Genomic DNA, 16,985 nt, shown 5'->3' with positions numbered 1-16,985 from the left:
TGCCACATCCAAGCCTTTCTTGAACACCTCCAGGGATGGGGACTCCACCACCTCCCTGGGCAGCACATCCCAAGGGCCAATCTCTCTTGCTGGGAAGAGCTTTCTCCTCACCTCTAGCCTAAACCTCCCCTGGCACAGCTTGAGACTGTGTCCTCTTGTTCTGCTGCTGGTTGCCTGGGAGAAGAGACCAACCCTCTCCTGGCTACAACCTCCCTTCAGGGAATTGGAGAGAGCAATAAGGTCTCCCCTGAGCCTCCTCTTCTCCAGGCTAAGCAACCCCAGCTCCCTCAGCCTCTCCTCACAGGGCTGTGCTCCAGACCCCTCCCCAGCTTTGTTGCCCTTCTCTGGACACCTTCCAGCATCTCAACATCTTTCCTAAACTGAGGAGCCCAGAACTGGACACAGGACTCAAGGTGTGGCCTAACCAGTGCTGAGCACAGGGCACAATGACCTCCCTGCTCCTGCTGGCCGCACTGTTCTTGATGCAGGCCAGGATGCCATTGGCCTTCTTGGCTCCCTGGGCTCACTGCTGGCTCATGTTCAGCATGTTTGCAGCATCTCCCCTCATGAGAAAGGCCAAAATGAAATCCTGGATTCAAAAACAATGCCAAGTCTGGATTCCAGGCTTCCTAAGCACAGTCCGGACCACAAAAACAGGCCTAACTTTACATAAGGACACAAAAAGAAGAGGACTGGTAAATGAAAAAGGAAATCAGCAAGATAAAGAGGTCTTTCTGAACAGACTGTATTCAAGTTTTCCATGAGGTATCAACTGTTCTTTAACACACAGCAGTGTGGAAGTTATTAAAGAGAAGCTTCTCAAGACATAATTAAATCCAAGGGGGAGTGTGTGAAACACTGCAGCAAAAGAAGTTATGAGTTTGTTGCATTTAATCCATTTCAGTTTAGTGCTGATTGGATGAGAACCAGCAAAATACAAAATATAAAACCAGAAGAATGGGGAATTGTTATGGCAAGGTCACAGAATCACACAGAGGAGCAACCAGGGTGGAAGAGACCTCCGAGGCCACCAAGCCCCACCGGTCACCCAGCTCAGCCCGAGCCACGGCAGCAACACCAACAGGACTGGAACACAGCAGTTCTAAGTGATACAGCAAGAGGTACATTTAGGGCTTGATCACTGTTGTAGACCATTTGTCAAGGCCACTGAAACATTAACTTACATCCAACAGCAGCTAAATGTGCCCAGAACTTCCAATGAGCAGCACAGGAACCTCCTGTGCGCTGCGTGGAACACAGGGGTCGAAATAAACTTTTGACCTTGGAACAGATTGTTAGCTTGCCCTTCAGCAAGTGGAAAGACCAGAAACTCCTGTCTGTATGCTGCAGATATGTGCTTGAATCTATGGTGCTGAAAAAGGAAAGCCATCAAAGCCAGTCCTGAGTGAAACTGCAAAGGGACAGACCATTGCTCACACTTCTTCTCTCTGAAATCCTCCAAGCAAGTCACGTCTCAGAGCTTGGCTTTCTGCACACTCTTTGGCTATCTTAATTTTGGCCTTCATTACAGGGTGGTGATTACATTAGCTAAGATTGGGCTTGCTTCTCTGTAGTAACAGATCCACCTGTGGCTTTGCTCAGGAGAAATTACAAATGTGAGGCTGCAGCCCGGCACTGAGGTTGAGTTTGGTCAACCACACGAAATAACACTTTGCACTTTGAAATGCCTTTCATCAGAGGATATTCAAGTGCTTTGCTAACATTAGTCAAGCCTCACAACACCCCTGTGAGGTAGGTAAAAGACATAGGAGGAGGATTTCACTCTGCTTTGGACATGATGATGTCTCTGGGTGTCAGGTTCAGTAGCACTGCAATGTAGCAGAAGAGTTTAGGATTTCCTATAAGGCAAAGGTAACAGCACAAGAGCACAGGATTCCCTCTTCTTTTGTTCATATGTGGTCAAGCTAACCTGTGGTGCTACACAACCCCAAACAATGGAGCAGATTCCCACACAAAGTGTACCCAACCCCCAGGCAGCACCCTCTGCACAGTGAAAGACACAAAAGGACTGGGTCTAGATGGGTACCACAGCTTAGCTATGGGATGGGTCTGCCAGTTCTTGAGAAGCAGACTTTCAAAGGATTGAGAGCCCAGAGAAAGAAGTGTCTCCAGAGAGCCCTGGTAACACCTGAAGATGCTCAGTGTATCTTTTTTTTTGCACCAGTCTTTCAGTTTACAACTGCTGGGGATGAGCAACTGCAGCTGTAAAGCCTGTTGGTGACTGCCACCCCTTGTGAAGGAATCAACGAGACCAAGTGGCTGCTCTCTGCTTTGGCTGGCCACATACAGAGGGCCATAACGCGGTCAGCTGGCTGTCCCAGGCTGGGATGAGATGAAGAAACACACACATACATCTCCAGCCCCCCTCTGCAGCTGCTGCAACCTGCCTCCCGAAAAACTCTGCAGTTTGGTGGAGGTTTTTTCTCCAGAGTGGAGACATGGGAGAGCATTTGTCCCCCACCACTTCCATCCTCAACACTTAGCACCAATGGTGCACACTCACTGTGCAGGCAGCAGCTGCACTGGGTCACTGATGTTTCAGATTAAGGATTGAGGGAAAAAAAGAAAAGCATCACTCTTCTACAGCAGCAGGTGGGAAATGCAAGGAAACAGAAAGAAAAGAGTGTTCTTGCTATCAGCCAGCACACATCACCACTCACACCCTCCCCTTTCCCCTGCTTCACGTTTCTAAGCTGACATCATTGCTCCATCCCACGTCTGCAAGAGTACATCCCATATTTGCAAGGCATTGTCCACACAGAGAGTGTGCCCTGCCAAACAGACTCAGTTGCTACAGGGGCTGGTCTGCCATGGGCAAGACAGCTCTCTGAGGTCACTGCAAGCAAGGTACTGTCCCTTTTTGCTAGTTTCCTTCTGGATTGTCTGTTTATTCATAGTATTTGTGCATCATCAGCTGCATCATTTACTGCTGTACAGGTTAGGTGACCCGTGGTGAGCATCACTGGCCTGTCAAACAGCCAGGGAGAGGTGGTTCATGGATTCCCTGCAAGCAATGCATTGTTCCCCTCCAGCACTGCCTATGTTCACAGTTAGAGCTACACTGCTCCACAGATCAGAGCTGAATAAATACCTGTGATAACAATGCATGGATGATATCCTCCTTGGTTTCTCCTCCTCCACCCCCTTCCTCACCCCTTTGGTCTTTCCCCTCTCTCTCTCTCTCTCTCTGTTCTGTGGGCATAGGGAGACTGCAGACAAAACTAGCAACTCAAAACAGGAGCTGGCATCTCTGCAAGCAGTAAGAGACAGACTGAGTGCCAGCCCAGTGGGAAGCTAGCAGGAAGAGAGCAGTTGACTTCGCAATTCATCCTGCCCCAAGCTGGAAGCCCTCTGCAGTCCTTCCTCCTGGCTGTCACGCTGTTGACGGCAACGCTGATTGTCGTAGGTAGTCTTTGTGCTTTGTCTAATGCCCATATTGGATGCAGCTGGGACTCACATACAAAATGTGGCTGTTCTACACAAGCATGCTAGAATACAGGCAGGGACGGCACGAGCATGCACAGAGCGGTCTTGGAAGGTGGTTTGCTGTTTGTTAGTTTGTTTCTCTTCAACATTTACATGCACCACTTAATATCATGGTTGGTTGTGTACACTGAGGACCGGGTCTCACAAGCATTCATGACCTTCTCTTCTGAAAAGCTTCTTGACAGCTTTGCAAGAGTGCAGTGTAAAAAAAAAGCCCCAAATCAAAAGGTAAAACCCCCCTCAGCCATCCCTGCAATCCGAGCTGGTCTCCAGGACTCTCCTCTGCAACACTTCTGAAAACGCCTCCTCCTCCCCTTGCAGAGCATCCTGGTCAATGGTTGGCTGGACAGACAGACTAATGTGTCAAGGATTTTCTCAGCCACTGGAAGAGTTCTTCCTTGTAAAGCCTCTGCCACCGCACGTTGGCTTCCACTGTCTCCACGGCACGGGAGAAAGAGGCAGCAGCTCCCCCTTCGTAGCTCTTCATGAAGTTCTTCAGCTGCAAGTGCAAGTTAACAGGTCAAAGGTGCAGGTACTGAGGGAGCTCAGCATTTTTAGGTGAGAGATAGAATAGAATAGAATAGAATAGAATAGAATAGAATAGAATAGAATAGAATAGAATAGAATAGAATAGAATAGAATAGAATAGAATAGACCAGGTTGGAAAAGACCTCTGAGATCATCCAGTCCAACCTATCACCCAGCACCATCTCATCAACTAAACCATGGCACCAAGCACCCCATCCAGTCTCTTCCTAAAAACCTCCAGTGATGGTGACTCCACCACCTCCCTGGGCAGCACATGCCAATGGCCAATCTCTCTTGCTGGGAAGAACTTCTTCCTAACATCCAGCCTAATTTCCAGTGCACACAAACAAGGCAAGCATTTAGGGCCAGCTTTCACAGCCACTGGAGAAGTAAATGCAGTATGGTGTAGAATGATTTAATAGGAACTGGAAGACAAGAGTAGACTGCCAATTAAATGTGATGCAGCTGCTCCAGATTGCACTGGAAGATATGGCCATGGCAGTGCCAGATCACACCAATACCAATACCTCCTTCCCTCCTGCAGCCCAGCTGCTGCGCTGCGTAAGAAGCTCTGCTGCTCTCAGCTCTTACTTATTTCTACTTAAGAAGCCAAACTGGGAGCACTGGAAGTGCTTCTGACTCAGGTTGAAATGCAAACACCAACAGAAGGCAGCCCTGATGGCGTCTGGTTTTATCAGGCTTCACAAAAGACCTATTATTTCTGATTTGCAGAACCCTTCTGGAGCTGTTTAGAAAAGGAAGGGAAACAGTATGAAAAGCAGAGCAAAATAAGAGGTGGGCACTCACTTGATGGCCTGGGAATGCCTGAGTGAGATTCCTTCCCGTATGAGCAAACTGTGATCTCCACTCAGCAGACTGAAAGGGTCCCTGCTCTGTTCTTTTGTACACTCTAATCACAGCACTGTCACCTGGGTGATTACAGTTGATCCACTGGTGTGCTTGGAATTGCTGCTCTCCTCTAGCCACAATTGCAGGGCTGAGCTGCACAGTAGGCTGCAGGTTATGTTGGCTGGTATAAAATTAGGAGCTTTCAGCAGCACTTATTCATAACTAGTTAATTTCTGTTTCCTGGTGGCACCAACCTCACCACTGAAATCTAACCTCTAGCAACACCTCTTTGTGCATGGGCTGGAGAAGGAAAAGGCTGATCCTGCAAACTCCTCGTTCCCATCACAGTTATAAGTATGGCAAGGACCTGGAAAGCATCAAAACCAGACTTAAGCTGACCTCTGCCCTTTTGATGCTAACATGTTCACAAGGCCTGCTTCTTTTGGGGGAACTATAAACAGGCATCCTGCCAATGCTGTCATGGAGGTGGATACCAAGACTACAGAAGGCTTTCTTGCTGCATGGCAGATACTCAAACTTGGCCAGCAACGTCCTTCCCACTTGGGCAGCTTTGAGGCAACCAGCTGTAGCTCTTCCCTGAGTTCCTGTGGCCACTGAGCTTGAGTGTAGACAAATGGCTGGGGACAAAACATGACAGCACCATCAGAGCTCACTTAATGGTGATCATGCTGCAGGAGAATAATTTGATCCACCTGGGGTAATGTCCAGCTAGGCAGTGTGTAACACAGCCACACAACTCCCTCAGCCAGGGCAGAAGTTGCATCAAAAGGAGAAGTCTTTGCAATCTACCTAAGAAGCACTCAGCATTTAGACTAAAATTGATTGTCCTGTCCATTTGGCCACAGCTTTTCTTACACAGAAATACTGCAGGCAAAGGAGAAACAGAGGAGGCACTGGCAGCTTCTGCTTTCAACACTGGGCTTATCTAGGGCTGTAGATAGCAAGATCCCATCTTCAGCTTCTCAAGCAACAGCCAAGATAAAAAGAACAAACCTACACACCCAGCCAGGCACAGAGAAGTGCCTGCACTACCCACCTCCTGACACCACCTCTACACACCCAGCTGCAGCCCTGGCCTGTGACTCCAGCTCAACAGCCAGGGTTCCCAAACAGCTATTGACACCTCAGAGCTCCTGCCCCGCTCCCTGCTCGTTGGCACCTCTCAGGTGCCAAAACCCATTTAGGACTTACCTCTCTTAGCTCTTCTCCAGTATTGAGGAATTCTGTGACTCCACTGATAAGCTTTGAATTCATAAATAATGCTTCTCCATACCTGCAAGGGCAACAGGAAAGTGTATGGAGAGTTAGTGCAAGTAGCAGGCCAGCTGAAAAGCAGAAAGGAGTCTTCTGTAAGCGAGGCAGAAGACATAGGACCTTCTAGGCTGAGCTATTTGTAACTGTATTTGGCTGCTACTTAGCAGAAAGCGCTTCACTGCAGCCACAGGTGAGAGCTCTAGAGGAGGAGAGGACCAAACCACAGCCCCACCTCATGCTTAACAAAACAGTTTCCTTGTAGTGACAGCAGTCAGCAAAAAATAGAGGCACCAAAGAAGGAGCAGAGGACTAAGCATGGAGGAGGTTGCCCAAAGAGGTGGCTGGAACTCCAGCCATGGAAATATTCAAAGTGAGGTTGGGCAGGGCTCTGGGCAACCTGATCCAGTTGAGGATGTCCCTGCTGACTACAGAAGGGGTTGGATGGGATGAGTTTTGGAGGTCCAATCCAACCCAGACCATGCTATGATTCTGAGGAACCCTCCAGCTGTAGCATCAAACCAGAGTCTCTTTTCCCAGCGCTGCAGCCTTCCTGGCACTTTGTGTTCGGCCACCTCATCTACATTACAAATAGCCCCTCCATGAGTGAACTGAATCAAATCTTCTTGTTCCAGCACCTGGTAATTAAAATAAATAATACTGATGGAGAAGAATGCTGCTAAATCCTCCCCTGGGCCATGATGCAGCATCTTCAAAGAACCCAACCTGGAGTGATAATTTGAAAGCTGAGGCAAGGAATATTTCAAGGGTAGGCTACTCAGCAGTCATCAGCAATGACCTTCCCCAGGTAGCTGCTCTGAAATTGGCCATTCCAGTCCTGCTGTTCTACTGCCTTTTCCACAGGGTTTTCTGATAGGGTCCAGCTGAAGCATCTCCTTCACTTATCAGATTAACCAGATTGCTTCTGAAGTTGTGCATTTCATGTTGGAACAGTTTGGGCTTGGTTTGGATTGTTTTTTTTTTTTTTCAGAGTCTTTAGCATGAAGAACATAATTCCACTGGAAAATGAAAGCAAGACTCTTGTTGAGGTCAGATGGCATTCAGCACAGTGAAAGGCACTTGACAAATGCTTATCCTTATCTTTATCTGTACCTACACCCTAAGCTGTATCTCACTAATCTGAACATGGCTGGCTTAAGATAGGGAACACAGCTCTCCTGTCAGAAGAGTAACACCAACAGACTTCACTGTAATTCACTTTGTCTGAGGAAACAATTCCCTTTGTAGCCCACTTCTACAAATGGATTTAGAGAAGGAACACAAAAATCAAAGTGAAATGAACTAACTCACTCACAGCTTTTAGTTCTGCCTCCACTAATCCTAAATTAGTTACCCACAGATGTCCAGGTACTGGAAGCCACAGCCCTTTCATCCAGTCCCAAACCCCCTGCCATGGGCAGGGACACCTCACACTACAGCAGGTTGCTCACAGCCACATCCAGCCTGGCTGCAAACACCTCCAGGCAGGAGGCTTCCACCACCTCCCTGGGCAACCTGTGCCAGTCTCTCACCACCCTCATGGGGAACAACTTCTTCCTCACATCCAATCTCAATCTACCCACTTCCAGTTTTGCTCCACCCCCCCCCCCCCCCCCCCCCCCCCCAGTCCTTTCATCCTGACACCCCAGCTTTCTTGTAGGCCCCTTCAGATACTGGAAGGTCACAATGAGGTTTCCTTAGAGCCTTCTCTTCTCCAGACTGAACAACCCCAACTCCCTCAGTCTGTCCTCATAGCAGAGCAGCTCCAGCCCTCTGCTCATCCTCATGGCCCTTCTCTGGACACCTTCCAGCACCTCCAGATCCTTCTTGCAATAGGGGCTGAGCGAGTCATTCGTCATTGGAACGGGTTGCCCAGGGAGGTGGTTGAGTCATCGACCCTGGAGGCATTCAAGGGGAGATTGGACGTGGCACTTGGTGCCATGGTCTAGTCATGGGGTCTGTGTTGATAGGTTGGACTCGATGATCCCTGAGGTCCTTTCCAACCTAAGTGATACTGTGATACTGTGATACTGTGATACACTGTGCTGCTTGCTACCTTGAGCCTATGTGAGGGGAAACATGCTTAGAGGTATCAAAAATCTTACTCCCTGACCACTAGTAACTCATGGATACTTCAGCAAGTACAGCTCTCTTGTCCCCAGACTTCAGTCACATTGACACCTGCAGACATTCCTGCCTCCTGCAGGCAGTGTGGATTTCATGCTCCTTTAAGCATGTTTAAGCTTTCTAACAAAGCCCTTTAATATTGCAGCCTCAGCTTAGCCTGATAATTGACTGCTTGGGAAATTGGAAGCTGCTTTGAAGGGGTCTTTTGACAAGGTCACCAACCCACTTCACAGAAGAGACCTCATTAAAAAAACCCAAAAAGCAGAGATTTTCCTTTTCTTGCAGCCTGTACTGCAGCTACAGTGCAGACAAGAAGTAGCAGAAGCCCTCTGCCTGCAAATGTATGAACATCTCATGAATGACCTTCATGAATATCCATGCTGATTCCTGACCACTCTGCACACTTGACCAGCCACTGACAGCAACTTCTGAATGGGCTCTGCTGGCAGCAGCTCTAGCAAAGACAGCTTGCAAAGCCCCCAGCAGATGAGGAACACAACAATACACAGAAAAGGGGTTTGGTCTTGCAAGTATCCATCTGTGGACCCTTCCCAGGAAAGACAACAGCACTGCAGAAGCAGGACCTCCCTGGAAACAACCTGGAGGCACAGGGTCTCCACCTGCTCCTTTACTTCTGGGGCTGTGAAGCACCACCACCTCACATTTGGGCAGGCTTTGTACTGGTGTGAACTCCCCTGGAGAGGCAGCACAGCTCCTGTGCCAAGGGCTGCTCATATACTGACCAGCTCCCAAATGCTGATGAATGAGTCAGCACTGAGAAGGAGAGAATGATGAAAGGCAGCTGTTGGATGAAGTGTTCAGGCACAGACAGGTGCACACACATTGGAAAGGATGTAGGAGCCAAGGTAGTGCATGCTCAGCTCACAGGAACCCGGGAACACTGCTGCCAGTCCTGTTGTGCAGAACTTTAGCAGCCTGAGCCCCACAGAGCTCTTACAAAAGCCTTGTTGGGCACTGCATGGAACTTCAAGGTCTGGTCGATGTGCTGGTGTTGGGCCACAGGTTGGACCTGATGATCTCAGAGGTCTATTCCAGCCTCAATAAATCTGTGGTGATGTGATTCAGTCTCTGAGACACCTTTGCACATGGGTTGCAAGTGATTTTGAAGACTTCACACACTATCAGTATCTCCTGGACAGTACAAATCCAAGGATACTGTAAAAATACAAAGGGATGACACAGCTTTGCTGCTCTAACTCTGTGACATGCTGTCTTTGGAAGTTAGAGGAAACAGCATTACAGCAGCATTTAAAAAGCCTCAGCTACTTTGGGTCACTGTCTCAAATGTCCCCTGGCACTCAGCTCTGGGGAGGCCACACCTCCAGTGCTGTGCCCAGTTTTGGGCACCTCAGGACAAGAGAGATGTGGAGGTGCTGGAGCCAGAGCAGAGGAGGGCAAGGAAGCTGGGAAGGGCCTGGAGAAGAAATCTGATGAGGAGCAACTGAAGGAGCTGGGGATGGTTAGTGTGAAAGAGAGGAGGCTGAGGGGAGACCTCCTGGCTCTCTACAGCTCCCTGCAAGGAGGTTGTGGAGAGGTTGGTGCTGGGCTCTGCTCCCAGGTCATTAGTGACAGAACAAGAGGGAATGGCCTCAAGCTGCCCCTGGGGAGGTTCAGACTGGACATTAGGAAAGCTTTTTTTCAGGCAAGAGTGGTGAGGGCTTGGAATGTGCTGGGCAGGGAGGTGGTGGAGTCCCCAAGGCTGGCTGTGTTTGCAGGTGGTTTGGCTGTGCTGCTTGGTCTTTTCCAACCTGAATGTTTCTGTGATTCTGTCACTTCTATAATTAATGCAAAGAAAACCACCCTTGAGATATCTCCTTGCTATTGCTTCATACCAAGGATTTGGATTTTTAAACAAAATAAACCAAACTCAAATCATTGTAATTGTAGAAAGAAAAGCTGCCCTGCTCCAGAGTGTCCTTGAGCTACCACTCCACCACAGAGCTTGTACTTAAAAATGTACTAGCAAACTTCAGTCAGAACCCTCATTTTGCATGTCACTGCTTCACTGAGCACTGAGGGGTAAGTATTAAACTAATTCCACCTCTCCAAGTCTCTCTTAAAAGGTTTTAACATCTAATTACCAAACAAAGTTCTTTTCAATGTGTATCACCTAGGCACAGCTTGCAAGAGCTCTGCCATCCCACTGCACTGCAGGCTTTGGTGACTGATGGGAACCCAGCTGCATATCCCTTTCACAGTAATGCAACTGCTACAGCCCTTTTGGTGGCTCTGAATTATGTTTGGAGATCAAATTCAGTGTAGATGACAAAGTCAGTGTTGGGCAAGAAGACAGACTGTTATCTTCTCATTTACCAAAAGGGCAGTAACAGGCTTTTAATGAGACCTTGCTCAGTGTCAGGAGCTTAGGTGACACAGAGATGCACTCTGAGGAAGTGAGAGAAATCACATTCAGGTTTCAGAGAGTCACAGAAACATTCAGATTGGGAAAGAGCCTCAGCATCACCAAGGCCAACCCAGAACCCTGCTCTGCAAGGCTCACCCCTAAACCACAGCCCCAAGCACCCCAGCCAAACCACCTGCAAACACAGCCAGCCTTGGGGACTCCACCACCTCCCTGGGCAGCACATTCCAAGCCCTCACCACTCTTGCCTGAAAAAAAGGTTTCCTGATGTCCAGTCTGAACCTCCCCAGGGGCAGCTTGAGGCCATTCCCTCTTATTCTGTTACTAATGACCTGGGAAAAGCTCATCTGTTTAAATTAGAGCACACAAACCTTTGACACAAAGCATGGTTTGCTGCGTCTTGCCCATTAGTCTGCATCCCCTAAGCTTGCTGCTGTCCAGACTCACTGGTGTTAGCTGTGTTGCCAGCTGAATGTCCTTGCTAGAGCAGGACACAACTTCTTGATGTGCCTTGGTAGCAGTACAGCTTTTGACACATTTACACCTCACCTCTCCATAAATCCCTGGAGGAACCTCAACATTTATTTGCTCTCCAGAGCATAACTAACTGCACTGGGGTGCATAATAGCCATAGAAGTGGCTCTGCTGTAGCCTTGCTGTGTGCAAGTCCAGCTCCTGCAGTAATCCTATCAGAAGCAGAGGGTTCTTAATTTTAATGCTCTTCAAGCACTCTTGAAGCTTGCTGGAAATTGATCTCCAAAAGTGTGCTCCTGCCATATAAACTTCCCAAACCAATTCCAGCTCAAAGCTATTTTCCCAGCTGAGTTTCTCCTACACTCCCAGTGTGCTGTGAAATATTACCCAAAAGCACATGAATAACCTTTTGAATCCTTAGGGTAGAGGCACAGCCTCTGAGTTTCCCTGACTCTTCTTTTGATGCTGTGATGCCTACAGTAGCTCTGCACCTGTACTGATGAGGCACTGGGATGTAGTTGCTTAAATACAGCACCTTCAGTATTTCAGGTGATCTGTGGGGCAGTGGCTGACTCCTCAAGAGACCAAAGTGGAACAGACCTCCAATACGTTTCCTGCCAACACCATGGGAATGGCCTGGTGGGGAGTCTCTGAAGTTCAGGGACGCCTGCCTTTAAGAACTTGAGCCTCATCCGAGCTATGGTTCCTTCAGTCTCAGAGGAGCTGCTCTGAAATCTTCCAGACCCCCAGAGGCTGTCCCTAAAGAACTAAAGGCATTTTTCATGCATTAAATTAATATAAAAAAATCTTCATCCAAAAGGGTTTTAAAATGTTGGCTGAGTTGGAGCAGGTAGCAGGAGACAGAGAAAGAGGTAAAAGGAACAACTGGCAGCCTTCTTTTCTCCAGACTGGCCAGCCCTCATGGGGAAGAACTCCTTCCTGACATCCAGTCTGAATCTCCCCATTTCAGAGGGCTGGAGCACCTCTCCTGTGAGGACAGACTGAAGGAGTTGGGGCTGTTCAGTCTGCAGAAGAGAAGGCTCCCAGGTGACCTCATTGTGGCCTTCCAGTATCTGAAGGGGGCCTACAGGAAGGCTGGGGAAGGACTCCTCAGGATCTCAGGTAGTGATAGGACTAGGGGGAATGGAATGAAGCTGGAGGTGGGGAGATTCAGGCTGGAGGTGAGGAGGAGGTTCTTCACCATGAGAGTGGTGAAGCCCTGGAATGGGTTGTCCAGGGAGGTGGTTGGGGCCTTGTCCCTGGAGGTGTTTAAGCCCAGGCTGGCTGAGGCTCTGGCCAGGTTGATCTAGTGTGGGGTGTCCCTGCCCATGGCAGGGGGGTTGGAACTGGATGATCCTTGAGGTCCCTTCCAACCCTGACTGATACTATGATACTAGCATCCTTTTGGAAGGGCAATGCTTGGTGGCTTTTCCCACAGTTGCAATAAAGCTGTTGAAAAGAATCTTCTCCTATCAGGCTTAAAACCCAGTGAAATTCCTTTGGGAACTGCTGCTTTTTCATCTGTGTAGATGGAGAACTGCAGCACCTGACATTCAGAGAGCATTCATTATCGTAGCCACAGACACAATGCACTAATAGATCTACAGATGATGGCTAAGAGGTAAATGTTTCTATGCATGTGTGTCCCAATCCACGAATCAATGCATTGATGAATCATATCTATGGGGTTCACACTTGGAGACCTCTCTTTATGGCTGAGAAGAGGATGGGCCTGCATGAACATGTACACACACACAGTCCTGGCACAAATAACAACACTCTAAATAAAACCAATGAGGACAAATTCAGGGCTTTTCAGCTTTACCTAGAATTCAAGATTTTCCATTTCTCTCTGAAAAACTTCCAGGCGAGGTCCCTGCCGTGTGGGTTCCGAGCCACATGGATGATCACATCAATTGCATCCTGATCCAGGACAACCTCCGAGTTGAGAGACAGATTTAGGAGCCTGGGGGGACGAACAAGGGGCAGAAAAATGCTGGTTAGTGTCACCAGCACACAGAGTCATGCTGTGGGTTTAAGGCTGGATGTCTTAACCAGAGAGTACAGCCCTAGACTGGGGGGGACGCTGGGAAGTGTAATCTTTTGTTATCCCATCCCATCCTGCCTGCATCTCCCCTCCACAAACAGACAGCACAGGCTCTCCCTCTCTTCCCTCTCTCTTCCATCCCATCCTGCCTGCATCTCCCCTCCACAAACAGACAGCACAGGCTCTCCCTCTCTTCCCTCTCTCTTCCATCCCATCCTGCCTGCATCTCCCCTCCACAAACAGACAGCACAGGCTCTCCCTCTCTTCCCTCTCTCTTCCATCCCATCCTGCCTGCATCTCCTCTCCACAAACAGACAGCACAGACTCTCCCTCTCTTTACTCTCACTGCCCCATGGTGTAAGTTCCAAGTGGCTTCAGTGGCTTCTTGCTATGATTGCAAAGACACCTCTGTGAATCACAACAAATCTTGATATGAAACTATTGCAGTGAAAGCTGAGTGAAACTTCACATGTGCATTGTAAGGAAATCACTAAGACCTGATTGGTCAATACAGTTAAATACTGAACACAGAATCAACCAGGTTGGAAAAGACCTCAGGGGTCATCCAGTCCAACCTATCACCCAACACCATCTCATCAACTCAACCATGGCACCAAGTGCCTCAGCCAGGCTCTCCCTAAACACCTCCAGGGATGGGGACTCCACCACCTCCCCGGGCAGCACATCCCAAGGGCCAATCTCTCTGTCTGGGAAGAACTTCCTAACATCCATCCTAAACCTCCCCTGGCACAGCTTGAGACTGTGTCCTCTTGTTCTGGTGCTGCTTGCCTGGGAGAAAAGACCAACCCCCACCTGGCTACAACCTCCCTTCAGGGAGTTGGAGAGAGCAAGAAGGTCTCCCCTGAGTCTCCTCTTCTCCAGGCTAAGCAACCCCAGCTCCCTCAGCCTCTCCTCACAGGGCTGTGCTCCAGACCCCTCCCCAGCTTTGTTGCCCCTCTCTGGACACCTTCCAGCATCTCAACATCTTTCCTACACTGAGGAGCCCAGAAGTGGACACAGGACTCAAGGTGTGGCCTAACCAGTGCTGAGCACAGGGAGGACAGAGCTAACAAAAAGTAATGGCAACCACTACAGGATTTCAAACAGTTTCAGTGAGCACAGGAAACTGTGAGGGAGAGAATCTGTGTGACTGCACACAGCAGTGCAACAGCACAAGGCTGTTGTTTAAGCAGACAGCAGGGCTGTGCTTGAAGAGCAGGGTTCTTTCATTTAGACCAAAGCTCAAGTGATGATTCACAAAGAGAGAAGGGTTGATTTGCAACAGCCACATCTTGACAGGGGAACCTTTTTGTACCTGTTGAGCAAGTTTCTGTCATCACTGCAAGTTAAGGCTTCTAGCAATATTTTCTTCTCAGACACAGCGGTGGTAGAATGAAACTTCATCCAAATGAACTCCCAGACATCTTCATCCATCAGTGAGACCCCTGTGCAGTAGACAATGTCTCTCACATTGAGTGGGATCCTACAAGAGAAAGCAGAACAGCACTGTGGTGAATGGGCAGCCTCCTGATCCTGGGAGGAAAAGGAGGATTGGTCAGGCTCCAAAATTGACGTGCAGCACTCATCTCTTTTTATTCATTAACACACATTTTCATCTCTTTGCAGGCACTGAAATACCCCAGGCCACCCCAATGCATTTCCTAATGGACAACACATGCTTGCCATCCTTCTCACAATGCTGCCCCACTGTCAGGAGACTATAAATGATGGTCGTGCAGTTCATCAGCACGTCACATGCCACATCACCTGCAGGACAGGCAACAGAAGCTCTCCACATTAGCACAGGGTCTCATCACTGAGTTCCTGGGCTCTAAGCCAAATCTCTTCTTCTCCTTAGTAAAGAGGTTTTAGGGCAGGACTTGATCAGCCAGAAACTCCTCCCAGCTTCTGCTCTGTAGTGCTCCATCTTCGTAGAGTAACATACAAATAGTGATAGGACTGGGGGGGATGGAGCAAAACTAGAAATGGGGAGACTCAGATTGACTGTGAGGAAGAAGTTGTTCCCCAGGAGAGTGGTGAGAGACTGGCACAGGTTGCCCAGGGAGGTGGTGGAAGCCTCCTGCCTGGAGGTGTTTGCAGCCAGGCTGGATGTGGCTGTGAGCAACCTGCTGTAGTGTGAGGTGTCCCTGCCCATGGCAGGGGGTTGGAACTGGCTGAGCCTTGAGGCCCCTTCCAACCTTGCCAGTTCTGTGACTCTATGATGTGCTGAGTCAATGCTGCTCACAAATGGTGTCTTCAGGAGTGAAGAAAATGGAAAGATCTGCTCATTTGTTCCCCAGCATATTCATCCCATTACAAACCTGCTGTACCACAGGACAGTTCTGAATGTGATTACTGCCCAAGGAATAGGAACTCAGGCTACAGCTAAATGGAAGTTTCCTGAAGGCAAACTCAGACCTTGTATAGGGTGTGCACATGAACAATTGTCTTCTCCAGTGATCCCACCCCACCTATGCTTCCCATGCAAGCACAGAAGCTGAAACAATTGTGAGCTGAAGGGCAGTCCTGCAGCTGAAGCCAGACACTTCTCAGAGGAATGCATTCCTGATCTGCAGGAACATGGCTTCTTTATCAAAACTACACCAAAATGCAGGTCTCTAGTTACTAATAGTTGGGTCAAAACACCTCTGGAGCTTCCTATCCAAGGCCTCTTTGGAGCATCTAGAACTACAGACAGCCGCTGTCAGCATCTGAGCAGTAACTCAGTGGCACAAAGAATGGGATTACCTCTGCTCATTTTGATATCAAATCCTACACACCACAGAGAGAAAAGATTGCATCAGTACTTGAAGACTCTCACCAAAGTCTCACACCATAGAATGGGCTATCCCAGTGTGCTGGTTTAGCACAGCCTCTTCCCATCTACACAGGAGTGAGGGGAAAGTTACCACAAACCCACACACAAAAACTCTCCAGGTTGAAATAAAGAGTTAAGTGTTGGCTGAAAAAATGAGATGATAATAGTAATAGAAATAATAAGCATCATCACAATTGCCTTAGCCTATTAGCAGAGAAAGCACAGAAGAGAGCAGCAGCAAGCAGAAGCGAGCAAGCTAAAAACCCAAGCCAGGGAGCTACCTCCCCATCCCTCCCTGTCCTGCTGTCACCTCAGTGGAAGAGCCAACACCCCAAACTCTGGAACCCAAAACTAGCAACTGGAACAGGAAGCCTCCCATGTTAGAATCCGAACCTGAAGCCCCATCATACTCTGCTCACAGAATCACAGAATCACCAAGGTTGGAAGAGACCTCAAAGATCATCAAGTCCAACCTGTCACCACAGACCTCATGACTAAACCATGGCACCAAGTGCCACATCCAAGCCTTTTTTGAGCAGGGATGGGGACTCCACCACCTCCCTGGGCAGCACATCCCAATGGCCAATTCTCTTTCTGGGAAGAACTTTCTCCTCACCTCCAGCCTAAACTTCCCCTGGCACAGCTTGAGACTGTGTCCTCTTGTTCTGGTGCTGCTTGCCTGGAAGAAGAGACCAATCCCCACCTGGATACAACCTCCCTTCAGGTAGTGTTGCTCCAGGCAGCACTTCCATTTGGAGGCTGGCCTGAAGCAGGAGGGTTTTGAGTAACAGCAGCACTTAAGCCACGACACCCAGCCAGGAATGAAGACGTTCTTTTACTGCCATGGATTTGTTCACCAGGAAAAATCCAACCAACCAACCCAAACACTCAACCAAACAAAAGAATTCCCACCCCAAACCTTTCTTCCACTAAAGAATGTTATGAATGCTTTGGTCAAAAAACTTCAGCTGATCTCTTTG

The 16,985-nt window shown here is 48.8% G+C and overlaps 1 protein-coding gene across 1 annotated transcript in view; it reads right to left on the bottom strand.

The window, feature by feature from the left end:
- Positions 1 to 380: 380 nt before the first annotated feature.
- The window catches only part of TRHDE (thyrotropin releasing hormone degrading enzyme), a 299,761-nt gene continuing 283,156 nt past the window's right edge, over positions 381 to 16,985 (bottom strand). Inside the window, exons 16-19 of the mRNA XM_068164774.1 lie at positions 14,503 to 14,670; positions 12,966 to 13,106; positions 6,097 to 6,178; positions 381 to 4,006 (exon numbers count right to left, since the gene is read on the bottom strand). Coding sequence (XP_068020875.1) covers positions 3,863 to 4,006; positions 6,097 to 6,178; positions 12,966 to 13,106; positions 14,503 to 14,670 — 535 coding nt within the window. The 3' untranslated portion in view covers positions 381 to 3,862. The remainder of the gene's footprint in view (positions 4,007 to 6,096; positions 6,179 to 12,965; positions 13,107 to 14,502; positions 14,671 to 16,985) is intronic.

Source organism: Melanerpes formicivorus, unplaced genomic scaffold (assembly GCF_026170545.1).
Source record: "Melanerpes formicivorus ecotype bairdi unplaced genomic scaffold, bMelFor1.0.p_v2 SCAF_3, whole genome shotgun sequence".
Classification (NCBI taxonomy): domain Eukaryota; kingdom Metazoa; phylum Chordata; class Aves; order Piciformes; family Picidae; genus Melanerpes; species Melanerpes formicivorus.
The sequence above is the reverse complement of the archived record's forward strand: the minus strand, read 5'-3'. Positions and strand labels throughout refer to the sequence as shown.